The sequence below is a fragment of the Meleagris gallopavo genome, chromosome 4 (genome assembly GCF_000146605.3).
Source record: "Meleagris gallopavo isolate NT-WF06-2002-E0010 breed Aviagen turkey brand Nicholas breeding stock chromosome 4, Turkey_5.1, whole genome shotgun sequence".
NCBI classification, from domain to species: Eukaryota; Metazoa; Chordata; class Aves; order Galliformes; family Phasianidae; genus Meleagris; species Meleagris gallopavo.
The window spans coordinates 1,010,077-1,036,584 of record NC_015014.2 but is presented as its reverse complement, the minus strand read 5'-3'; the positions used below and the strand labels follow the sequence as shown (position 1 = coordinate 1,036,584).

Genomic DNA, 26,508 nt, shown 5'->3' with positions numbered 1-26,508 from the left:
GGCCAAGTTCCTTGAATGAACACAGTTCTGACGTTTAATTGTTCTCAGGCAGAGCTCTGCAGATAGGTCAGCAGTGAATTTTATAGCTGACAACACTCACAGAAAGAAATCACTCCCAAGGCTGAGGTGGCTATGCACCACTGAACAACAAGATGAAAAAAAATAAGTAACTGTGGAAAGCAAGACCCTTTTGTCTCACCATTTAGAAATTTGTAAATAATAAAAAAAAATACTACTTGTATTACTAATGCACCTCACTCTCAAAAGTTGCTGAAATGCACAACGAAAATAAAAGAGATTGCACAACAAAAGAGATTCACAAGATATGAATGAAGAAGTGCTTGAAGAAAATGAAGAAAATGAAGAAGTGCTTGAAATATTGATGGTAATAGTAACCTAAAAGTTCAACTTATTTCCAATAGCTGAATGACTAGAAATTACCTGCCCCTTCAAATCAGTATATTAAGGGACTGGACAAAGCACGTGGATTATAAAATAGCCACTCATGCTCATAGTTGGTACTTAAAGCCCATTCTTGATTCCAAAGCCCATAATACTTTATGACATTTCAAAGATGCCTAACAATCTTAAATGGATAAATTAATGCATATCAGAACAGAATACTCTTTGGAAAAAGTGGCACACTGTTCAGTTGCAATTAACCAGTGTACCTTTAAAAAGAAAGAGACAAATATGACAGCGGGAGTTTTTTCTGAAGATGGAATTCCAACCCAAGTGTACAGGAGGTTATATAACTGCTAAGAAAACTTAAGGCAGTGAGAAAGCAGGAATCAATTACAGAGCATTATAACATCAATAATCATCTGTAGAATATGCAGAACCATGCAGGCACCTTCACACAGCATCCTCCTTCCATGTGGAAGGTGGAAAACAGAAAATAAGTTTTCTTTTTCCTCAAAGCCTGAAACAAAGTACTCATTCCATTCACTTGTTCCTGAGCAAGTAATTGACTTGTACTGCTCTTGTAGATTAAAAAAAGAGAGACAAGAAAATAACACAGTATGAATAAATTAGCAACAGCCCTCAGAAAGTGCTAATGAAGAATCCCTTACTTCCTCCATTTTCATAATGACAGGATACATCACATTAATAATTCTGAATTTTGAGAACTCCCAACCCGCAGCGCCACAGCCCTAGCTCACATTCACAAGGTAATGTATTTGCATTCAGATTGCCACCTGTGTACTTTTATTACTTAGTGATCAAAGAAGGTCAAAAATAATCAAGTATGCAAACCAGCTCCTTTCCAAAATACTGAAGTCTTAATTAAGCATGACTATCTGAAATGTTTCCTTTCTGTTCCACAATTGTGGAAAGAATGTAATTTCACCAGCACACCATTCAAGTAGTCTTAAAAAGAGATACAAGCTTTCCATGCAAGACTGTAGCTGAAAACAGAAGAAAAATACAATGCAAAAAAGATTTTGTTTTATTTTCCAGTAAAACAATATTATTTATAGCCATACGTAAGCGTTGTACCATCGCACCAGTAAAATCGGTCCCTTGGTTGCTCTCGATGACTTGAGGTGTCCCGTAGGCAGACATCAACTTGGTGAGAGTCTTGATGATATATGCCTGGTTCACTCTCAGTACTGGATAGGCCTGCAGTAGCCCAGTTGTAGTATCAACGCAGGTCAGGGCATATCTCACCCCCTCAGACCGAGGAAGGGGCCGATGTAATCAACCTGCCATCGCTGGAGAGGATTGTGTCCTCTAGCAAGGTGAGCTGTTGTTCCAGGTAATGATCTTGGTCTCAACTTAGAGCAAGAGTCGCAGTCTTGACAAGCCTGGATGATATCAGGTAGCTGTATGGGCAGTCCCCATGCTTTAGCAGCTGCCCCCATTGTCTTTTGTCCAGCATGCCACAGCTTCTGATGTAACCAATGGGCGTTGTTCTCAGATGGTGAATCCTCAATCCATCAAACTCAGGACAGTGTGTCAGCTTTGTCATTTCCCGGTGCCTGTAGGGGCTGGTGACCTGAAACATGGTAGATATGTACAGCCTTGTGTTTAACTACATGCCATATGTCTAACCACATATCTCTGCTTGGCATGCATAGTCCGTTCCTTGGTGGCTCACTGTGCAATCCAAAGAGTGAGCCCCCAGTACACAGCCCAACTATCTGTACAGATATTCAGGATGCCATCACCAGGTTCCTTGGATATAACCATCCACACAGCTCGCAGTTCTGCCCATTGGCTGCTCTGACCATCCCCCCTGTCAAACCAGATTGTTTCAGTGGAGGGATGGCATCCCATTGCTCTCCACTCGCTCAGGTTGCCTTTGCTGGACCCATCCATGTACCAGGCATCTTCAGGAATGGGATATTTCCTATCTTGATTTCCCATCTTGAAAGGGACTCTTCTCTGGTGCAGTGACCAATGTTCTTTTAGTACATCACTGTGACATATCACTGGGTTAGGATCTTTTTTCAGTGGTGATGAAGACAGACTACTCTTTTGGCTGAGATAGGTGACCCATTGTGCCACCATTTGCGCTTGGGCCATCCCTGTTTTAGAATTGGTTCCCTGTGTTATTAACAGCTAGCCAAGGCCATTGATCAAATCACACAATAGTTTAGAACTGTGTAAAAATGCATTTGTAGGAGCTGAATTTGCAGGTTGAGAATATGTGTTCTACACTGTGGCCTTTTTGTCATTGAGATAAGCAACTTTTCCAAGCATTTCTAAAAACATCACCATTTTAAATAATATCACCCCTTTTAAATAATAGGAAATATCCATATATATGGAAAGCAATGTTCTGCCATGATTTAAGAACGACTAGAAGATATATATTTATCTTAAACTTTCCTACTCCTCCAAACCAAGCAAAAATTAATTCCACCATAAAGCAGATATTCACGAGAGAGATATTTCACTGTACAGAAGTACAACATTCAATCCATTATTTTTCTTCACCTTCCTCTGTTGTTATTAGCAGTACACTTCAGGAGTACATTTTTAGGAAAATATTTGTTAATTTAAAAAAAAAACCTCCAACTTTGTTTTAATGCTCAGCATCTGTTGTTTTGGGAAATTCCCTACAAAGCTACATAACATTACACAGAATAACAAATGAAATTAACCAAGGGATGACTCGATGTGAAATGCATGTTTAGAAAGCATGCTAATTCAACACCAATAACTAATAACAATTGACATAAATGGAGTAAACAAGAGGAAAGTTGAAAACATAAGTTCCTTTATAGTCTCATAGCCATCAAGTTTAAGGCAATTCATCAACTTTGGTTTTATTTTTTAAATAATTGGATACTTGGTTGTATATTTTCCTCCTTTTAAGTCAAAAGCATTTTTAGCAAGAAGGCAAAGTTTTAAGCGGATGTCATATTTATAACCTAGAGCTCTTGACACTTTGCTTACTAATGACTACTGCACAGAACAAGCAAACAATACTATGAATGAATACTATTCTTCATGGTTCACTGTTTCCGGCTGGGATAGAGTTAGTTTCCTTTATAGTTGTCTATACAGCACTGCATTTTGAAACTGATAACACGCCAGTGTTTTGTCCATTGCTGAGAACTACCTGCACAGCATACTATTCTTTTTCTCTTCTCTGCTTCTCTCAAAGAGTAAGCTAAAGGTGTGCCAGAAACCAACTCGGGGGATATTCCACACCAAAGGGCATTATGCTCAGCTACACAAGATTATGGAAAGGAGGAGGAACATTTGTGGTTTTCATCTTTTTCCAAGTAACCATTACACATGCTGAAATCCTTCTTTCCAGGAAGTGGCTAAACATCTGCCCAGCAATGACAAATAGTGAATAAATTCCTTTATTTTGCTCTGCTTGCATACATAACTTTGCTTAATTTATTGAACTTGTTTAAAAGATGAAGATCTTGACTTATGAGTTTTCACCTTTCTTATTCTCTCCCCCATCTCACATTGGAGGGAGCTAGCAAGCAACTGCGTGGGTTCTGAGCTGTTAGCAAGAGGGAACCCACCATACATCACCACGCTCAAACACAACTGTTTTCACAATTACACTCCATATAGTTGTTTTTGCTTTGGGGAATTTTGAACAAAGACGACAGATTTTGACATTTTATTCCACTTTGTCTAATATACTCATAGCATTTTAAAGGACACAGATGATCCAATTTAGAATCAAAAAATGAAGTCACATTCATAATTGAAGAACTTATATTTATGAAGAACTCCAGGCAAATAAATGCAGGTACACTAAGAATTAGATTCAACATTGCCAAGCTACAATCTAAAGCTTGTATTATGTGCATGAAGAATACTATCAAATTAGTAAAGTAATTACTAATATGTATAAAAATATTAGAGGAACTACCATTATTGACTGTGAGTAACCTGACTGCCTTATACTCTCGTCATATAAACTTTTCCTCAAGACAAATTCTTCTCCAGTGTACATGTATTTGGACAACTTCTAGTTCAACAGCATGGATGTTGTCCATGGTTTGGACAGGTATGCCCTTTGCTGAGCTAGCTAGAAGGCCAGGCCCAGGAAATGATGGTGAATGGAGTTCTATCCAGTTGGCATCTGGCCCCGTGAGGTCTTCCTCAGGGGTCTGTATTGAAGCCTGTCCTGTCTAATAAATGCATTGATGACCTGGATGAGGGAATTGAGTGCACCCTCAGTAAGTTTGCAGATGACATCAAGTTAGGACGAAGTGTCGATCTGCCTGGCAGTAGGAAAGCACTACAGAGGGACCTGCACAGGCTGAGTAGCTGGACTGAGGCCAATTGTATGAGCTTTAACAAGACCAAGTGCCAGGCCCAGCATTTCAATTCCAAAAACCCTATGCATTGCTGCAGGTTTGGGCCAGTGTGGCTAGAAAACCAAATGGGAGAAAAGAACCTGGGGGTGTTAGTTGACAGCTAGCTGAATATGAGCCAACAGTGCAACCAGGTGACCAAGAAGCCCAGCAGCATCCTGGCTCATATCAGATATATAAAGTGAGCAGGATTAGGGAGGCAATCAACCCTCTGTACTAAGCACCGAGGTGGCCACAGCTCTAGGCTCCCTCACTACAGGAAAGATATTGAAGCCCTGGAGCATGTTCAGAGAAAGGCAAAAAAAGCTGGTGAGGGGTTTGGAGCACAAGTCTTATGAGGAGCAGCTGAGGGAGCTGGGATTGTTTAGTTGGGAGAAGAGGAGGCTCAGGGGAGACCTCATTGCTCCCAACAACTACCTGAAAGTAGACTGTGGCAAGGTGGGGGTTGTCCTGTTCTCCCATGTAACTAGCGATAGGATTAAAGGTAATGGACTTATATTGAGCCAGGAAAGGTTCACATTAGATAGTAGGAAAAATTTCTTCTCAGAAAGAGTGGTAATAAATTTAAACATGCTGCCCAGGGAAGTGGTGGGTCACCATCCCTGGAGATTTTCAAGAAAATTGTAGATGCACAACTTAAGGTCCTGATTTAGTAGGCGTAGCAGTGATGGGATGACAGTTGGACAAAATAATCTTAGTGTTCTTTTCCAATCTGAATGAATCTATTATATTTTTCTACATTAGCAATTACATGCAAACATACCATGAATTAAATTCCCAAATTAACCAATGTAGGCATGGGCATGATTTCACAGAAAGAACTCATTTTGTCAATTTTGTTTGCAGTAAGAGACTGAAATTCTGGGAAACAACAAATTCTCAGTTACCTATCCACACAAGATCACTTTATAATGTGCAGATGAATCAAAATAATATAAATTCTGACAGTTCAGAAGCAAGGGCAAAGAGCTTTAAAAGTATTTCAGTCCTAGGTATATAAACAATCTGTTTGTCTTTTCTGTTATTGCAGGGAGGGATACAACTTCCTGCCTGAATGCCACACCAGCATGAAAATCATGTTTTGTTTGTGTCAGAACACTTCACACTAAAGACTACATACACAAAATACAGTGATCATACTTTATATGTGAAATAAATGCTCACACAACCCGAGTGTCATAAAAGTAGACAATAAAAAGGTACTGTTTCCAATTAATGCATAGACATTGTTTATATATATATATATATATATATATAAAATGTGTACATAAATAAAAAAATATATTAGCCATCTCAAAGGTAGTATCACAACAACAAATGAACACATTTATTTTCTAGTGGAAGCTGAGAAATCTGAGGGAATTCTCTAACACAAATAGTCTCCCTGAATAAATATGAAAACTGAAAAGTAATTTTTATGTCTCAGAGATATCTGGAGAGAAACGAAACTGTTGGCTGGGACAACTCTGAACACTTTTTCATTTTAGCTTGATCTGATAAATAAAGGCTACATTTAACTGAAGAATGAATGAACTTCCACAATCAGGTAACTATGTCATACACCCCTTAAGGATAACCTGTTGCAAAACAGTAACAGCAACTGGGCTTTCTGGAGGTGCTTTATCTTCCCCTTTTTCTTTTTATTACTTTTTATACCACTGCTTGCAGATCACGAAATTTGATTCAAAGAGCAATACACACTGGAACTACTCTGGAGAACATAAGGTTTAAAACAGATACAATCAGGTGAGGTTCTCCACTTGAGTTCTGAGTATCTTCAAAGATGAAGATTGCACAAATTCTCTGGATAATCAGCTCTTTTGTCTAACCATCCTCAATATGAAACTTTGTATTAATTTGGATTTAACCTGTTTTATCATGGGTATGATGCTTCTTGTCCTATCACCTACTGGAAGAGTTGAGTTTTGTCTTACTATAGCTAAGCATCAGATAATTTCAGACAGCAGCAAGATCCTGCCATGGTTTTATCCTCAGGCTAAACAAACCCAACTTTCAGCCACTCCTTGCATACAACACATTCTAGTATCCTGACATTATTTTCTCTGGAGCCATTCTCGTATATCAATGTGTTTCTTGTACTAGGGAGCCAGAACTGAACAGTATTTCAGGGAAACTCACACATGCCAAATAGAGGAGAATAATCACTTCCTTTAAGCAGATTTTCATGTCCTTGCTCTCACAGTCTCATACATAAGTTGGCATCCTTTACTGAGACACACTGATTTCATGCATTCAGCTCATCAACTGGAACACTAGAGTTATCTTCTGCAAAGTTTCAGGTCTCCAAACTGCACTTTTATATTTTGTTATCAAACTTGGCTTCCTTGTAGGTGTTTGTGTGAACACCTGGGCTACAACAATTACTCACATCTGAGCATACTGCCGCTCATCTTCACAGCACAACAAGAAAGCTGTTCATTGCTCTACTGTCACACAAAATAGAAACACAAAAGGCCAACTGAACCTTTCAATCACATAGAGAACAACCAGGATTTTCATCCACGGACAAGACAGACATGATAGAAGGCTAGGTAACTGCATACCAAGATTAAAGCAACTTGATTGGTACAGACTTGGTACTGTCACCTCACAGCCAGGATATACAGTAGCACTTGTTGGGTTTATGTTTGTCTTATTATTTTGTTGGGTTTTTTATTATTTATTTATTTTATTCTTCACATTCTATCATTTACTTCCCTTTTTCATTCTTTCTGCCCTTTGACAGATGTGCAGAAAGCGATATTTCTCACTCCTCCTCTGGATCAAAAATACTATGTCCCTTAATGCTAATAAGCTTCTGGCCACCATCTCAAATCAGGCTACTCTGTGGAGGGGGAAGAGTTGGAAGAAGCACTTGGCTATAAGCAGACACCAAATTTGTTTCATTCACTTTGCAAGGATATATATTGTCCTGGAAATTTTATTTTAGAAATTAAATAGAAACCACAGAGTTTAATATCATAATGTCCAATATCTGATATACTAGCTAGATAGAAAACTAGACAGGAATACAACAATCAGATGGTACCAAAACCAAGTGCCTAATTCTCCATTTCTTTTTTCTGTGCCCATACAAACAAGGAGAGTAAAACAATACCATTGTGGTAGGACATATGCCAAATCTGTCCCAAGGAGATTTTACTGAGATGTTTCAGTCTTCTTGAAACTGATTTGTAGCATTCAAATACAACTTTGTGACCAGAACTGAACTTCTATGAAGACCTTGTGGAATGATCCCAAGACATTTACCAGAATGATCTATGGAACACATAACCATTCAAAGACAGCAGAACAGCCACATGGTGCTGACTCCCTGTTCTTAATTCCTCTTCCAGTAATGCATCTTGAAAGGAAAACTGTCACTTCATCAAATTCCCATTTTGCCTAAGTATATAAGACAATAGACATTCCAGGAGAAAATTCCACAATGCGCAAGTATTTTTATAAATGAATATACTGCATCCAGTTCACACATCAAAGAACCTATATAATGTCAGTTGTTTCAGCATCTGCTTTGTCTAATATTTTCCTACAGATAATCATACTTCAAGGAAGTTAAATACTAACAATCAGTATGGCTTTCTTGCCACTTTCAACTTCTATTAGCTTGCTTATCTATATCAGTATGTATTTCTACTTTCAATAGGCAAGAAAATGTAATGAAGTTACAGTAGTGTTTTTAAGGCAGTAATTTACAGGTGTTAATTTAATAAAAAGAATCCATTTTGAGAACTGCAGCACTGAAAAGATAATGCAGAACATTTATTTCTGCAGACAATGCAGTACTGCCAGCCTGGCTCAGCCAGTAGCTCTTATGGAGTGAGGTACAGACTTACAGTAATAAAGCTGTGCGCACAGGTTTTCTAACAGAAGAACAAGAAAGAAAAGGAGGGAAACAAGGAATAGAATCACAGAATTGTAGGGGCTGGAAGGAACTTCCAGAGACCACCGAATCCAGCCTCCCTGCAAAGCAGGCTCTCTACAGCAGGCAAACAATAGGGCATCATCTGAGACATGGCACTCCAGGCTGTTAAAACAGGAGAGCCTTCTGAGTCCTAACCTACACAGAACTCTGTGGCAAAAGGCAGCAGAAAGAAGTGACAATTCGTAGTACTTCGAACATGACTTGTTAAGAAGCTACAATCAAGATAAATCTTAGCACACTTACTTATAAGACCAAGGAAATGCAACTGGATCCAGCAACTTCTGTCAGTTCTTAGTCTGCACATAGGCTCTTTCAGACTTAGTCCTACTTCTGAAAGGGGAATTCAGCTTTTTCAAAGACTCTTCTCTGACTTGCTGCTCTGAACATCATATTTTCTCCTGGAAATAGATACAACACAGACCTAGGATAAGAAAAGCAAGGCAATTCTAGAAATTCAGATATATTAAGCTTCATATAACATTAGAAACCCCACCACATAGCTCACTTGCTGATCACAGAAACAAAACACTGGAGAGTTTGATTTGGCTTTGCTGGCTTTTTTAGAAACCTTGCTTGGTCAACCAAGAAAACAGAGACACTTCTGAAAAAATAAATACTTGCTTCATGGAGGTAGTGAACTTAGAAGTGATCAAACCAGAGCTTCACACCTGCTGATTTTTTCTGCAATCATTCTTTACTGTAAAACTCCTATAATCAAGGTATAAGTCACATCAGCCAGGAAGAGTTAACAATTTGATTATCACTCTTGCTTAAACAGCTGGACTATAACAAATCCTTCAAAAAGTAGGTGTTTCCATCATATACTTACTCCTGACTTTAAGATGTGTTCTATTTGGAACACAAACACTGAGTCAAATGTGAAAAGGTATTACATGACACATGAGGATCCTGCCTGCTTTAGCTCTCCAGTTATACACCGATTTTAGGAAAGCTAACATGTAATGGCACGAGAACAGTATAGCCTTTCCTGTAGAAATCTCCACAGCTGTCCATCTGAACCTCCCTTAAAACTGCAGTGCTTACATGGTACAGTCAATTATAATTGAAGAAAAAGAATTGGAAAACAACATATACAATTTTTTCTTGATAGCACATTATTTTGAATGAAAGCCATTCATTGCAGAATCGTTACACAAATATACTTAATGAGTGCCTCCATAATATGTACAGTACTCTGCAACAGCAAAATACCATTTTCATCCCTGCTGCTCCATGAGTAGGACACGCATCATACTGTCATGGTTTTATGATTGCTGGTTATTGGTATTCCATATCATAACATCATGTAGTGCAATGAGAGTAAAGAGTTAATGCTGCAGGTCCAGGAAGAGAAGAACTACTGCATTCCCCAGAGGACTGTTTGCTGTTCTGGTATCATTTCCACTCAAGGAAAAAAAATAAAGGCTTTGGTAGGTCACCTCAAGTTCCTTTTCAATTATCTGGCTCGTCTTGTTCCGACTGCACGTCTCCCTCAGCATTACAGTAAGGCCTTTGGCTTTCAGACACTCTCAGTCAATATATTTGATTTATCAGCTGCAATTATAATTGCACTGTATTACACCGTATTACAGTGTGTTGCATTCCAATATCTTATTCAGTAAATTAGTTTGTTTCTCCTCACATCGTTGCCACTGTTTTGTTTTGGGGCCCACCTCCCTACCCTTTTTCCCCCATTTCCCCTTTTCAGAGGCATGGATCTGTGAGTGCCTCTGCCCCACTAGTCACAGAACTGGGCCAAGCCAGCCTATAAACAGAGTTTAAAGGGATAATACAGTATATAAATCAACTATTAGATCAAACCTTGGAATTCTAAGGGCAAACATGCCACTCTCATGCATTTGATTCAACTGAATACCTTCTACTTATTATTCTACCTGAATACCTTCTATTTACTGTTCTTGGATACTCTGAGTCCAAAGTCCTTTAAAAAAAAAAAAATTTGACTTTATAAACACAGTCTCTACTCTGTCCTACTCAAATGCTCCTCCATAAAAAAAATATTGTGATTTTCTCCTAAAAATTAATTTTTAACATAATGAAGCTATTATTACACTTTATACCCTTCTACATCCTGTCTGCTGAACAGTTAACATAGTACTGTTTTATTAGTGATGCAACTGCTGTTACTACATTTTCATCCTTCAGAATGGTTACAAGAATCAAATTGATCTGACAACAACTAAGTTGAGAAGTCACAATTTATACTTACCTGGTGAATGATCAGAATTCAAGTGCTAAGTTGGCATTAAAACCATGCTGTATTTCTTCCACACAGTTTCTGAAAATGACACCAAAAACCCAGAGTTTAAAGTTTCAGTGAACCAAGTGCATTTGTAAGGATACTTCACATAGAAAGTAAGGGAGATATTTTTAGATTTTGACATCTTGTTAGCTTCTCTTTCTATTCTCCAAAGGTTGTAATTCAGCAACTGCAAGATTATTAAGAACGAAGTGTTCATGGACTAAAATCCACTAGAGTGTTTTTTAATGAATTTAAGGAAGACTAACCAGACAAGCCAAAGGGCTCTGCAGCTCATCACTTACCAAGCTTTCATGTCGGAGTAGTTCTATTCTTACTAGGTACTACATTCACACTTAAGAAAAACCTATTTACAGCAGACCACATGCTGGTCTTTTTGCCTTCATATTTTGATTTGCATCAGAGGTTGAAAAAAAGTACCTTCCCTTTCCAAGGCGATTAGAAAAACAAGTGAACAAAACTACAGACTGACGGGATGCTGTTTTAAATAGTGAGGAAATTGTAGCACACTACATACTTAGCTTTCAAGCAAGATAGCATTAAGCCTTAATCTCAACTTCGAGGTCCTAAAAAAAGCCTAATATCAATAAAAAGGACCATTTGTCTCAGCATCCCAGTAAAACAGTGAAGGTCTCCATTTTTGCCTGTGTAACCTGGTAGCTCTTGAGCACAGGAAGGCTGCCCCAGGCACTCAGTAGGGATGCAGGAGGCTGCCAAGAGTGCAGTCACCCCAGGCTGCTGGAAGATGTAACAGGGACTCGCCATAGTGGCTACATTTTGGCTGGACAGGCAAAAAAACAAAACAAAACAAACAAACAAAAAACAAAACACTCTATGCATTTGGCTCCATAAAGAGAGGATTTTTAATGCTCATAAGGGGACAATCTCACCTCATTCCACAACTACAAGATAGATAGTGCATCCTTAAGGAAAAGTGCACCCATATACTTGGCTTTACTGATAAGTATACTGCTTTGTGTTCCACCTACAACACGGGAAGGAGTCCATTGCTTACAGCTAAGGCACACGAGTTGCAGACTCCAACGTAATACACTCTTCTTAATAATGTCCTTTGGTTATCTAAGTTCAGCCTGGTAGCAAGGCTATGCAACTTCTTTAGCCACTTCAAAGAGAAGCTCTGTTCGAATTAAATGGAAAGATAGGTTATGCATCTCTTTTCTCTACCTACTAACCTGCCAACAAAGAGCACTGTCTGCTCCAGAGCTGTAAACAGCTAGCAGGATTCTTCACGAGACAGCTCAGAGAATGTACTGATTGCTGATTATACTGACTTCATCAACAGTTGTTCATAAATATCACACCTACATGCCCCAGCAACAACCACACACACAAAAAAACCCAACACATTTCACCAGCAGAACATTAGCCTAGTGACATGCTAGTAACAAACATTTTGACAAAGGTAATGGGCTCAAAGCATAGGAAGCTACAACTTAGCACTCGTATGAGTTCTACCTTGAAAATCCTGTATGCATATTTATTTCTTCAGACTGTGTGTTCTTTAAGAATTACCTCAAGGTATTTATTAAAAGATGTTTAAAACATTACAGCGATATTCTTCATTTTAACTGAAACTTAAATGTAGATGTAAAGGATTTGACATGTAATCTAAAATTAAGCAGAAACTCTTTCCTTCAAATTCTAGCAAGTTGTGATCTCGTACTCTGATTACTGAGTTACGGCAGCAAATGCACCACAGGTGCTATGTGCCATGGCTACACGTGAAAAACAAGGAAAAATGAAATGTCAAATGCTTTTTGTAATGCAGAATGTACTTCAAAGTGTTTTAAAAGATGACCTTTTCAATGATTGCCCTGCCTACTAGAAAGAAGGGCTTAATAAATTCTTCATGTCCCAAGGAAAAGCTGAGTTGCAAGAAAGTTTAACACCTGCCACAATCAGGATTTTCAAGAGATTTTTCTAGTTTTCTCAGCTACACATGATAACATATAACGTATAGAACAATAAATGCTAAATTAATCATAACTGCTTTATAAGATAACCGACAATGTTTCTACTTCCTGAGCAAATTAGAGCAGAAGTGCCATATCCTTATGGATCAAAACAAAGCAAACATCAAGCCTCAGACACTGGGAAGTACCCTTTTAGAACCAGAACTTAATAGTTTTGCTAACAGAGAAAGCGTGAAGTAAGCCATCATCATGCTTCAGATTAGCCCGAAATACAATAAATACTCCAGGAATCGATGGAATTTTCTTTTTCCTGTGTATAACAATTCCTGAGAGGCTCTAAATTTTCCAAAACAATGTAATTTAATCATCTGGGAATCTCTACCTGCAAGCATTCATTTTACATCAGGACAATTCCACGTGCACTTTAAAGGAACTCTTCCTGATTTACCCTACCTTCAGACACCACCAGGACCAAACAGCTTAACAGAACAATCAATACTTATTTGAAAAAAATGGTAACTTAAGTGGAAAAAAAAAAAGTATAATTATGAATCCAGAATGGACTTGGCTACCTGACAACTTAGGTACACACAGTTCTTTTCCTTACAACATCTTAGCTCCCAAATACGCTCAAATTCTGATTCATAGAATGATTACATCAATTTCAGTGGAGTGAAAATTATCTGAGGGCTAAACCATTTTGTCCTTTACTTTGGCTTCAGATTTTTCATCAGCGTAACAACTCCTAAGTCCTCCTTATATGGCACATTTCCACTGCACTTCTTTCTAAATAGCAAATTCAGCTCTTACAGCTGAATAGGAAATAATCCAAAGTAATGAGCGAAAAATCTATGCAGGATAACCACATTTCTAAGTTGCACCTCTTTCTCCTTCTACTTGAATTTGGCAAGTTCTCCTGTCCTCTCACTAGAGAAAGATGCTGATGTATTCAGGAAGGACGCATCAGCAAATTAACTGGAGGATTTACAGAAATTTACCGAAGGATATTCCACAAAATAGCACTAACCAAGAGTGCTCTATCCTATAATTATGCAGCCAGCCTCCTACATTCATATTCCACTCCACTGAAAAGACTGAAGAGAGAAGAGAAATAAGAGAAAAAAGTTGGAGACTTACTAGAATTTAGGATACTCAAGTGAAATACAGAGCCACGCTTGAGAAGAAGGAGGTCCTGCAGTTATTTCACTGTTTGCAAAGGAAGGTAGAATCACAGTATGGTTTGTGTTGGAAGGCCCTTTAAGATCACCTCATTCCAACTCCCTGCTACAGGCAGAGACATCTCCCTCTAGACCAGGTTGCTCACAGCCCCATTCAGCCTGGTCTTGAACGCTTCCAGATAACTAACAGGAAAATATTCTTGGCCAACCAAGATATTTTTCAAAATCCAGCTAGGGCAACCCCTTACAGATGTCATTCCTGCAAATACCAATATTGCCGTGAGTCATTTCCTCTGCTGCTTACAAACTTCCAAGTCTAACTCAAGGCTGATAAAAGAGTTTCAGAATGCTAGCTGCAGCAGTGCTGCTTATTCACTTTCACACTGGGTTAAACAGGACCAGATTTCACCCCAAAATTACAATTTTCATTTGTTTAATTAAATATAATAATTGTTACCACTGCAGCTGTATTTAGAGAGCAACACCACTGCAAGTCTTTAAATGAGTAGAAGCCTTAGGCTTCTTCTGAAACCGTATTTCCCCACAAGCCTTTTCAAGACAAGGTGCTCAGCTCCACCTGCTGCTGGATTTAGATTATTTCTCCTTTAGCAGGCTGAGGACTGCACAATACAGAGGGATTCGTTTTCCATTCTTTAAACAGCTTCTACTGACATAGAGGGCCAAAGTCCACGTAGACAACTGTCAAAGTGCAGGGGACACATCTTCCCAACAGGTGCACTACCACTTGGTTGCCACATTTCACAACTGCACCCACCACTGGCACTACCCATCCCTGGAAGACCAGTCTTCAACTCAGAAGTCACTTATTGTACTTTTTCCCAGTTTGCCATGATAATTACTCTTGCTGCACTTTGGCCTGTGTTTGTAATCTATGAAAATTCACTGCAAGGGAGGAGAAAAATAAAGACAGTCTGATAAGAGTTAGTACACTATCTAACTCTGTCATACTATGAAAATCCTTCCACTAATAGCACCGGTGTGAGCTATGGGTCACTTTAAAAGTGGGAATTTTGCACCTAATGAGAAACAAGTTCTGTTAATACTGGAATACCTCCATTCAAAGCAAGTGTTTTTAAGTGAATTTAAGGATTCCAAAACATATACATTATTGCTGCTTCTTTTAGCATGCGTTGATAGAAATACTCATTAAATACTTCTAGCAAACAGCAAGAGCAGCAAAGATATAAAATGCTGTTAAAAAATAAGCATCTACCAGTAGAATATTCAATAGAATTTTTGGAAAAAAAATCTTACAAAGTAAAAAAAAACAAAAAACAAAAACAAACAAACAAACAACAACAAAAAAACACAGATCACTTGCTTGGGGTGACCTCTATATTTTCTTTTATCTTTATGAAGCTGGAGTAGATTTACACTGGAGTAATTCAGAACAGAGCAGGAACTGCCTGCCTGTTGATATGCTATAGATATATATTTTAATGTGAACCTGTTTTGGATACCTTTTTCCCCAAATAAAGAATATTTCTGTTTCTTTAAGGACCCGCACGGTTTGGTATTACCTTTCCAAAAGTCCTCTGCTGCCCTCACGTGCTTCACAGAAAAAAAGCAGTTCTACACTACAAATACGAGCTCCTTTACCAGCAGGATAGACTGGAAGGAGCTATTGGTATATGAAGTATTGGGCTTGTTTTTCACCTCCTCTGACAGATAATAACTCCGATAACCTAATCTCACTCCAGAGAAAAAGTTTCCCACTGTTCTTTAATAGCAAAGCCACACCGGGGGATACACCAGGCAAGCACTGACTGAGCCGTCAGGCACCTCCTCCAACACGAGCTACCAGCATAAAATAAGATGGTTCTTGTTTGTGTATTTGAAAGCCATTTCCCAGAAGAGAGCAGTCTCGGGTACGTGGAACAGGGTCACCTCGTTGCCTCAGAGCTAGGAAATAAACACGACAGAAGGCGCTCCCTCACACCTGACTGAGGAAAAGCTGCAGAGAGCAGAGACAGAGTTGATTCAGGACCAGCACCCGAACCGCCCCGGAGCACGTCCGTACAGCCACACTCCTGCTTGCTCCTCACCGGCCCCTTCACATCCTAAGAGCTGCAAACTGCGTTTCTGCTATCCCAAGAAATAACTACTCTCTCTCCTAAAACTCTGCAGCCAGCCAGCCCGGCTCTAAGGGGCAGCCATCATCACCATCACCAGCCCTCGCCCTTTCCCGCCTCGCAGCCAGCGGCTGCAGCGCCCACACGCCGTGCTGCCCTGCTCCTGCACAGCCTTGCGATCGAGAAGCCCGACCCCGCCTCTCCCTGCGAGGAACCGGCCGCGAGCCGTGCCGAGGAGGGGGGTGTCTCTCGAGACCCCACCCGCTATGACTCGGCAGCCGGGGGCGGAGCGGGCAGGGAGCGGGGCGCGGCCGGGCAGCCCGCGGTGACGATGGGGGTGCTGGCTTTGGGGTTGGCGTGCTGCCTGCTGAGAGCGGCCCACGCCGCGTTCCCGGTGCCCGCGGGAGCTGCGGGGCGTCCTCCGTGGAACGGAGGAGGACGGGAGGAAGAAGCGGCGGCGCTGCGGGTAGGTCCTGCTGCCCTCCTGCCCTGCTCGCCGCTGTGCCCGCGGGTTCCTCCCTTCCCCGCTCCCGCCGCCAGGGGGCAGCATGACGGCAGTGGCCGGGTCCCCCTTGGGTTTTCGTTGTGCTGCAAACTCGTTGTGTTAGTTCTGCAACATAAAACGAGGCGAGGTTAAATCTTATCTGAGGATGAAATGTTTTCATGCGTCTCTCTGTGTTGTGCTGCCCGACAAGGGCGTCGGATGACTTTGGCATCACTTGCTGTCAGCTTATTTTGTTGGTCTTATATTGATTTTATACCATCTGTGCACTTATGAGTGTCTCTTTGTGTCTTTCCTGAAGCTAAAATTAGTCTAAAATTGCTTTCAGACTGGCTTGATAAGAGCCCAGGGTGAGTCTGAGCTGAACGCGAGCTGAGCAAGTTACCGAGGGGTTCTGGCCATAAATTGTGCCAGGGAGGAAGGTTCAGGGTGGATATTAGGAAAAACTGCTTCTGATAAAGAGTGGGGAGGCAATGGCACAGGCTGCCAAGGGAGGTGGGGGAGTCACCATCCCAGGAGGTGTTCAAGAACGGCATGGATGTGGCACTGACAGGCATGGTTAGTGGGCATGGTGGGGCTGGGTAATCTTAGAAGCCTTTTCCAACTTCAGTGGCTCTCTGGTTGTAAGGTCATGTCTGTTGTTGGTAACCTTCTGCTCTTACAATTATTTTTTTTTCACTGCTGCTAACTTAATAACAGCCACAATATTTTTGTTTTTATTCAGGAAAGTGCTAAAAGGATTAGATTACTGAATTCACCATCAAATGATAACGGATCTGCTTTCTATGGAAAAAATCAGTTTTCTCACCTCTTTCCTGAAGAGTTCAAAGGTACAAAATTGTCTTCGTGTTTCCCACACAGAATATTTCTGTTCTTTCTGAAACTGTAAGAATATTTAAATTAGTTCTGGACTATGACAACTACTCTAAGGATTTGAAAATCCTGTGCTATTTCATGACTGTAACTACAGATCTAAGTTACCATTATGGTTTCTAGTAAAACGGGTTGGGTTTGTGTTGTTTATTTGTTTTTGTCGTTTGTTTAAGCAGATTTATAAATGTTTGTATTCTATGTTCAGCTATTTACTTAAGAAGCATACCTCACAAACTCCCCAGATACATAAAAGCGCCAAAGGGAAAGGAAAAACCTTTGCCAAAGAAGTTTGACTGGAGGGACAAGAAAGTCATTGCAGAAGTGAGAAATCAGCAGACAGTAAGTGGCGGTGATTTCCTTTTGCTGATTCTCAAGCACTGGTTAGAGACAGTTCCAGGAATTACATCATAGAGCACAGTGAAGACGGGGAAGGATCAACGCTGCCTCAAGACTGAGCACTGATGTGTACTGATAACACAGCCTTCTTTGAAGAGTGGGCTTAGGTATAAAGCATAAAAGGTAAAAGTTGTTAATTGTACAGTTAGGAGTTGCGTACAATACATTTTTGGGGTAAAGTCTGCAGATATTTTGCACCATGAGTGCTTTGTGATTTTTTTATTTTTTCTGGAGACTGAAGTGTGTTCAGTACTTGACCTCTTGTCCTCTGTACTCCTGGTTACAGATCCGTTGCTTGGAGTGCCCATGGCTAGTCAAGATCCATGCCTTTACCACCAAACTCCTCCTCCATGGAGGTGCTTTCTTGGCAGGAAAATAGAGCCCAACTGGTTACGTCCCAGATTGGCTACGGTCATCTACACTTAACAGGATAAGAAGCACTCAGCTTTTGAACTCCCAATATTTTTCCTTTGTGTAATGTAACCTAGACCTTGCCTAGGAATGAGCTCTGTGCTCTCTGTTTAAATCACCACAATTTAAAAAGTTGAGAGAACTAACTGTGATATCAATTAAGATTTTTTTCTCTCACGTTTAATTTCGGTTTAGTGCTGCTTAAGTTGTAATCTAATATACTTGTATAAAATTCTTCAGGCAACAGAAAACCACAGGCTGTCTCCTTAAGTGCATCCTTTTCAAAAACTTAATAATGTGGTTAAAAATAATTTCTTCTCGAGTCTCAGTCAGTAATTAAGAAAATACATATCTAGCACTAAAAAGTGCCCCTAGGCCTGTTTTAAAGGGCTGTTTTAATGTTAGCAAAAATGAGTCAGGAAGGAATCACTAAAATAAGACACCTTTAATTCATTTTTAGTTTTCACAGAGTAGCACAGTAGGGATAAAAAACAATTCCATATTTGTAATGCCATAAAAATGAAGATAAAAACTGATGTAGTAAATGAAGAATGTTGGAAAACTCTTTATACTTACACTTTTCCATATTGTGTTAGAAAACAAAGCTGACTTTTTTTTTTCCTCCTATCTTCTCTCTTCCAGTGTGGAGGCTGCTGGGCTTTCAGTGTTGTGGGTGGTATAGAGTCTGCCTATGCAATTAAAGGAAATAATCTGGAAGAACTCAGCGTACAGCAGGTTATCGATTGTTCGTACAGCAATTATGGTTGCAGTGGTGGTTCCACAATAACTGCTTTGAGCTGGCTGAATCAGGTTTGAAACTTTCTATAAATTTTGAACCCTTCTTTAGCACAGTTTTTGTTTGTTTGTTTGTTTCGTTTTGTTTTTACAGGGGAAGAAGTGATGGGGAAGAGGGAATATGTGCTTTACAGATCATCTGATTTTTGTTTGTGTGTATATGGTTATTTATTTAATCTAGAATCGTTAATTCAAGCAGAACTGAAACTTGATTTGAATTTTATAATCTATATATGTTGCTTGTGAATGCAATAAATTAAGCCACAAGGGATGAGAATAATATTCTTTGACATGCAGCTTTTCCACTGAAATCAACTGCAGCAATAGCTGTACAGTACCACTGTAGAAGAGGCCGTTTATGCAAGGCTCATTCTTTGGATTTGAGTGTCCAGTTTTGACTGGACTGAATCAAACACATTCATTCATTTATCTCTTTGCAGACAAAAGTCAAACTTGTGAGAGATTCAGAGTACACTTTTAAAGCTCAGACAGGACTGTGCCATTATTTTGCTCGCTCGGATTTTGGAGTTTCAATAACAGGATTTGCTGCATATGACTTCAGGTAACTGCTGTTGATTCTTTTTATTTGCTGTACTTTCACTTCACTGTTCACTAACTGGAGTCAGCCAAAGGTTATGAGGTTAATTTCATCTGAATGTTTGAAAAACTAAAGGGCAATAACAGTATACAGGTGTTTTCTAATTGAGAGGAGTGGGACATAAGAGATACATGGTGCTTAGTATTGCCCACTTGACCAAGACTTTTTAACAGCTTTGTATCTTTGGACTGGCACTTAATCCATAGTTTGTGTGCCTCGTGTTGTAGTAAATAAAATATGTATGTATTGATGTATGTTATGTGGTGTGTAGAACTCATAGGAAAAAGCTTAATTATTTGAGTATTAAATCTTACTTCAGTAGATTACTGCCTCTCAAATTGCTTTACTGTGCCAACTTTAAACTCTGTGTTACCACTCACTTCTTTCACAGTGGTCAGGAAGAGGAGATGATGAGAGTACTTGTTGACTGGGGACCTTTGGCAGTAACAGTAGATGCAGTTAGCTGGCAGGATTATCTTGGTGGGATCATACAGTATCACTGCTCCAGTGGAAAAGCAAATCATGCTGTACTTATCACTGGTTTTGACAGAACAGGTACGTTTACATCAACTGAACTTCTAAGTTTTGTTTTCTCATCCTTGCAGCTTGCCTCCTGTGAGGCAGGATATTAAAATCCACAATTTGAGAACAGCTTGGGTTGGTGTCAACTCAATTCTGGAAGTGCAGTCTGATCCCAGGAAATTCTTCTTTTTCACGTTCCTTTGGTTTAGTGGGACTTGATGTCCCTGTAAAGACAAGAACACAGGTATCTGTATCTTTACCCTAATATAGGGTATATCCAGTCTGTTTTACACTGAAGTATTAATCCTCTCTATGAACAATAGGAGGCTTCTTTCTATAATGTCACCCAGTCAGCATCCTGTGAGATATTAAAATGCTAATTAACTGTATAGAATGTTAGCATTTTTATACTTCCTAAGGAAGCTTGTCTCCAGCTTCTGAAAATGTATTTTCCAGGTAGCATCCCTTACTGGATTGTACAGAACTCCTGGGGCCGTACATGGGGAATAGATGGCTACGTTCGTGTTAAGATAGGCAGCAATGTCTGTGGTAAGTCTGAAAAACAATGCAAGTGATAAAGGCCATGTGTTGCCTTTATCACTTATAAGTAAAGTGATACAATGGGATCCTCACAGGGGAAATACAAGTCATTGCTACGTTTTGAATGAGGTTAGATGAGTTCAGGTAGAAGAACAGTGGTCGTTAGTTCAACCTAGCCACGTGGTTGATTGACTGAAAAACATCACGCAAATGTTAAGATACATAGGCCATAATAATTGAAGTATGACAGTATCTTACCATGGAGAGGTAATGGCATTGTCAAGTGTACAGATGTGTATTATCAGCCTAAGCTAATGGTGTTGCTATATGCAACATAAGTAAAACAACTGTGGTTCTGGTCTGGTGGATGCAGATATGTAAGTTCAGCAAACAAATATGGAAAGTGGATCTGCATGTGCTTCAGAATTGTGCACCACGTCTGTGACTTTTTGTGCAAGATATGGAGGTATATCCTTTTATTGTGAGCTCCGTCTCTTCCCTGTACTGCTGTCTGCATTTTCTTGACATTTGAGTGGCTTTTATATTATTAAATACTTGTTTTCTGCAGAGTTTCTGAATCTAGAGGTAAGACAGGTAAAGCTCACATGCAAGGATTCTGCGCTGAATCCTCAAGATCTTGAGTTTTGAACATGAAAGCAGAGGAAGAAGAAGAATAGACTTCAACTACAACTAATGTCAAGCAGTGAAGAAATAAGAATTGCAGCTGTTTACGTTGGTGTTTTTTCGCCACTACCCTATGCCAATACTTAGTACATGGAAGAGAGAGGACACAATATGAATTCTGGTAACTTATTTGGTGGCAAGTCTCTGTTTCTATTATTCATTACGATTTTTTTTTTGTTTGTTTCATTTATAGGAATAGCAGATACAGTTTCATCAGTATTTGTTTGATTCTGGCTAAAGACCAGGCATTTGGCATACACTGTATATGAAGATTTTACTTCAAAGCAACATTTCCTAAAATAAGAACAAACTGTATGAAGAGTTCCTGCTTTTCAGGCATGACAGGAAGTGGTCGGCTGGAATTTTTAAGTATGTTTTTATTTGGCACGTGTGTTATGTATCAAATCTCCCACGGAATGAGAAGACTTTGAATCAACCACAGAGCGTGCAGAAGGAAGTTGCAAAGAGAAATCGAAACTGCTAAGGTGAACTTTGGTACTAAATGCTAAAAAGTACCTCCCTTAAAAAATTCTTTTGAGAAAAGAAGAGATAGCAAATCAGAAATTTGAACCCAGTAATCAGTGGTATGATGGAGTATAATCAAAATGCTTTAAACATCAGAAGCACAATGATTGCTTTTTATTAGGAGAGGAGGGGGCTAAACAGCTTGACTTTTCTAGCATCTCTGGTTGACACCTCCTTTTTGTAAAATCCTACGTTTTTCTCTAAAACTAGATGAACAGAGGAGTGAAATACCCATGAAGCAATCTCCTGAGCAGCCAGGGTCTCTGTAATGCTGTGGTCCTTCTATTTCAGTCTTTTTCCTTTTGTTGGGTAGATAAAACTTCAGAGCTTGTCGAAGTAGGAAGGTGTATTTTGAAAAGGGAAAATATGATAGTCTTCTGAATTAATTTGTTAAAGGGGTAGGAGAGCAAGAAGAAAACTATTTAGATGAACCAAGGCCATTCTAGGGGCTTATCATCATCTCTGCCTTGCCAGAACAGAAATGTTTGCAACCCAACCATTCTGTGCTTTGGTAGCTGTCAGTTCCACACCTCTACTTCACAGCTTACAATGGAACAGCTGTGAAACAAATGAAAAAATTATCTATCATAGAAAAAAAGTCTGGCTGCAGATAGATGTAAGGTCTTTGCCACCTTTAGAAAGTTAGGAATTATAGCATATTCCAAGTAGAGTAGATTTCCCTACAAAAACATTAAACTCAGTTGAACTTGTAGGAGAGATTTGCTGGGAATCATAAGGTGGTTCCAGCTTTGCTGATTTGTGTAACTACAGTTGGAGGCAAATGTAACTAGAACTGACAACTAAGCAAGCATTTCTAAGACGCTCTGACTGTCATCTGGAATGCTTTACCAGTGTCCTTTACTGAGCACTATTATGAGAAGCGTTGAAGCAGTTCCATAACTTTTGCACTTGCTGTACCCTGCTAATATTAGTGTAACGTTTTTATAACAGATGCCATGAATGTTCATCATTGTCTCTTGTATTGTCACTTTATTCCTTCTCTTTCTGAGAGTCAGTATTTTAAGTGGGGAAAAAATAAGACCTAAGTGGTAAGCGTCAGGTTCTGTTCCTATCTCTAACAGGCTTAAACTTCAGAATAACAAAAGGGGAAGGATTTTGTGTAGTATGGCCATGCCCTTAGCAGATTACAGACAACAAATAGCACGCTTTCCTGGTGGGATAAGAACAGCTCAACTTCTCAATTGGCCTAAGAGCAATGTGTTTTTATATCAGTATCAAACATTGAAGGTCCAGCTATGCTTCTGAAGTGGTACAACCAAGCCTGACTAGAGCACAAGGATACAGAACTCCTCACCAGAAACTTAGGGCTGCAGAAAATGTATTTTCCAGGGAAGCATTTTGCAACAGTCCATCTAATGAGAAGATGACACAGCTTTATCTACTCTGTGGTCAAAGTTACCTCACTTTTATGATGCAATAATTTTATCCTTGTTTCAATGATATTTTGATTAAAAAATACTCTAAACAGCTGTCATATTGTTGTGTGAATGTTATGCTTGTTTTAGAAGAAGACAACAAAAGGATAACTTGAATACTGCTTTATTTGAAGTGTGAAGTAGGCATTTATCTCTACTATTCTTAACAGTAAGTATTTCTAATGAAGGCCTTTATATTCTTGTGTAAGAAAATTCCAGAGGCTTGGGTTTCCACAGATTCAGGATATTTGCTCAAAATCCATCTTTTGAAGATCTTAACCTGAAATTTCTTTTGGAACTTTACAGCTCTCTATCATCTTAAGCTGATGAGAATAATTGCATCTTCAACTCAAAGTAAATTACTAACAGCCATTAGGTAAACTGACAAATAGAAATGTATGTACATATAAGATGTGATGTTGATAATCTGTATAATTTTTTCCTGTCTCTAAGTACAACTTTTCAGATACAAACATTCAATTTAACTAGCCATTAATTTGAACTGGATTTTTTCTTTAATAGAGCCTGAATCAGTGCAAGATTACTTTCTCTACAAACAATTAAATTTATTCAATAAGTCAAGTGGAGTATTCACCTAGTTCTGCCATACATAAATAAATATTTACACACCCATGCTGATGAGAACAGTTGCTGTAGTTTAGGAACAGTATCAGAGATAGTTTAGGGTGAATGTTCTGAAGTTCTTCGCAGCAACCAGTCTAGATAGTTCAGTCAGAGTCATCACTGCTAAAATAGGAGCTGTCACAGTATTCTGCTGTATAAAGGAATTTATGAATAGTTGGATTCATCTTTGGTATCCAGTGTCTTGGCACTAGAAACGTTGAGAGATTGAACAAATCCACAAACACCTTGTACCTGTCACTGAAAAAGACAATTGGAACAATTAATGTTGCTGTGTATGCCAGCGGAAGGGCTACAGTTTTGAAATTCTCAGGAATCATACCCTCACATATTTAATGTTTCTACACTAATCATTCTTTCCCTTAGTATTCTGGAGTGTAAGTTCAGTCCAAGGTTCAGTCCTAACTGTCTCTAGGGTACAGCAGATAAGATTCAAAAGGAGCTACTGCTGCATCTTTCTGCTGAAATCCTCAAAATTTTGTCTAAGAAGTTCTGACTGTTCAGGGAGATCTGTGCTCAGTTCAAAACCATCCACTAAAAAAAAAAAAAAAAGACAAGACAGTTCCCCTCTGTTCTTTTAAATTCCTTCTCTGCTTCATCCAACAGAAGATGTTCCTGATTTTCACCTGCACAGCCAGAGGGTATTAACTTTTATGAGTTATGTATCTTAGTTTATACAGTTAGAGGTCATGCTAAGAAAAAAACTCAGTTGCACAGAATATGGGACTAACTTTCATCCTGCATCACGTATTTACTTGGGCTGGAAAACACACAAGGTAAACAATATTAATGCTGCATTATTTCCTATTACAGTAATACCTAATCCCTTGTCTGAGAATTGTAAGTGCACTTTGCATGAGTGATCAAAGCCCTTTGCCACTGAAGACTTAGAATTCACATGCATCAACCTGATAAGTGAACGTACAACTTGGATGGGAAATTCTCAGTCCCAGAAGAGGAATGATGGCTCTAACTTTTAGTGAGCTGTCTGAAATCTGTCTCCCAGCAGTACAACATCTATGAACAGTATCAAGGTATGTAAAAGGCATTACTCTTACCTCACTGTTGAGCGCAAGTACTGATAGCCTGATGATCCTCCTGTGCCAGCCTTACTGCCAATCATTTTGTGCACCATGCAGACATGGTTATCTAAACAGTGCATACAAAGGGCATGGCATATAGCCAGTGTTAGAAAATAAACCTAGGGTCACATCAAGGTGAATACTGCATTATCAGAGGCTATAGAGAGATGAGCTACTTCAGCAATGCAGGAGTTAAGTATGCCACTCAAGTCAGCTAACATAAAATGATTGTTAATACAGAATTAACACATCAATCTGTAGTTACCTAAGTAGGGAAAGAGCAGAAGGAATATTTCCATGTGAACAGTCATCACAATGAGGTTTTGGGAAAATATATTACTACCCTTTAAATAAAATCATTTAGCTTAAAACGTCACGAAAGTGATAGTTTTACCTATATATCTACTGATCACAGAGGAAGCTGCTCATCTTTCTCTTGCTAAAGTACAAAAAAAATGTTATTTTTAAAGGACAAACTCAGAAGCTCAATGCTAAAACTTTAGGTATAAGTCTCAGAATGTGAAATAGAACAGTTTACTTGAATCTAAAAGAGTATCTCAATAAAAGAGTGCAACTTACATCTCCATTTTGTCATGAGTATGTCAATATCCATAAGAGAGGTGAGAAGCTGAAATGGAACCTGAAAACGGGGCTCCTCTCTTGGAAAATGAAAGAGAGAACAGTAAGACCTCTCATGATGAGCTATATATTTCTAACACTTCAGCAACGAAAGACACTCAACGTGTGTTTTTCCCAGACTGGTATTGAAATACCTGTAGATATTCTAACAAGCACTTCGGCCACGTAAGTTTTAATCTGTCTTTTCTTCCCCCTCTTTGTTGGAAAATACTTTAAAACTGTTCTACAAAGCATCCTAGAAAGTTTGCTTCCACCTTTCCACCAGCCTTTCCACCAGCTGCCAATAAGCACTGAAAATACTTTGATACATCTTATAACATTACCTGTAGAAGTAGATCATTAGGGCACCCTTCAGAGCTTTATAAGACAGTCTTCTTTCTCCTGCAAAATACAGATATCTTTAGTTTGTTGCTGATTATCCTGAAAATGTAGTGCTACTGTGTGATTATTCTGTATTTATCATATTTAAAAATTTGAATATGTATATTAATATACTCTACCTTTACTAAGCAGGTGTTCATGCCGTTTTTCATCAAATAATGAAAGTAATATATCTTTCTGCTTTTGAAATTCAGATAACAAGTCCTCTTTTTCTTCTGATTCTGGTTTGGCCTTTGATATTTAAATGAAAAAGA

At 39.1% G+C, this 26,508-nt stretch overlaps 2 protein-coding genes and 1 long non-coding RNA gene across 4 annotated transcripts in view; 1 reads left to right on the top strand and 2 right to left on the bottom strand.

Moving 5' to 3' along the window:
- Positions 1 to 6,035: 6,035 nt before the first annotated feature.
- Positions 6,036 to 14,256, bottom strand: LOC104910501. 2 transcript variants are annotated; one of them, XR_004159430.1, is made up of 4 exons: positions 14,095 to 14,256; positions 10,973 to 11,041; positions 8,986 to 9,140; positions 6,036 to 8,201 (listed from the first exon to the last, which is right to left on the bottom strand). It is a non-coding gene; the product is annotated as an uncharacterized LOC104910501 (long non-coding RNA). The 2 variants fall into 2 exon arrangements; XR_002113823.2 differs by lacking the exon at positions 14,095 to 14,256 and adding an exon at positions 12,039 to 13,490.
- Positions 14,257 to 16,505: 2,249 nt separating this feature from the next.
- On the top strand, positions 16,506 to 24,368 carry CTSO (cathepsin O). Its single transcript, XM_003205360.4, has 8 exons — positions 16,506 to 16,694; positions 17,455 to 17,560; positions 17,809 to 17,942; positions 19,053 to 19,220; positions 19,646 to 19,767; positions 20,195 to 20,358; positions 20,782 to 20,874; positions 21,743 to 24,368. The coding sequence occupies exons 1-8, from the start codon at positions 16,560 to 16,562 to the stop codon at positions 21,775 to 21,777; spliced, it is 957 nt and encodes a 318-aa protein (XP_003205408.2). The 5' UTR covers positions 16,506 to 16,559; the 3' UTR covers positions 21,778 to 24,368.
- TDO2 (tryptophan 2,3-dioxygenase) overlaps positions 24,239 to 26,508 on the bottom strand; it is a 12,379-nt gene continuing 10,109 nt past the window's right edge. The window contains exons 8-12 of the mRNA XM_010709436.3: positions 26,374 to 26,485; positions 26,197 to 26,254; positions 25,814 to 25,893; positions 25,211 to 25,301; positions 24,239 to 24,392 (exon numbers count right to left, since the gene is read on the bottom strand). Of these exons, the coding sequence (XP_010707738.1) occupies positions 24,239 to 24,392; positions 25,211 to 25,301; positions 25,814 to 25,893; positions 26,197 to 26,254; positions 26,374 to 26,485 (495 nt within the window). The remainder of the gene's footprint in view (positions 24,393 to 25,210; positions 25,302 to 25,813; positions 25,894 to 26,196; positions 26,255 to 26,373; positions 26,486 to 26,508) is intronic.

Bases quoted from the DNA above. Each gene is read 5' to 3' on its own strand.
- CTSO (XM_003205360.4), top strand. From the start codon at position 16,560: ATGGGGGTGCTGGCTTTGGGGTTGGCGTGCTGCCTGCTGAGAGCGGCC. The intron at 19,768-20,194 runs GTAACTGCTGTT...CTTCTTTCACAG, and splicing joins TTTGCTGCATATGACTTCAG to TGGTCAGGAAGAGGAGATGA. The intron at 20,359-20,781 runs GTACGTTTACAT...TGTATTTTCCAG, and splicing joins CACTGGTTTTGACAGAACAG to GTAGCATCCCTTACTGGATT.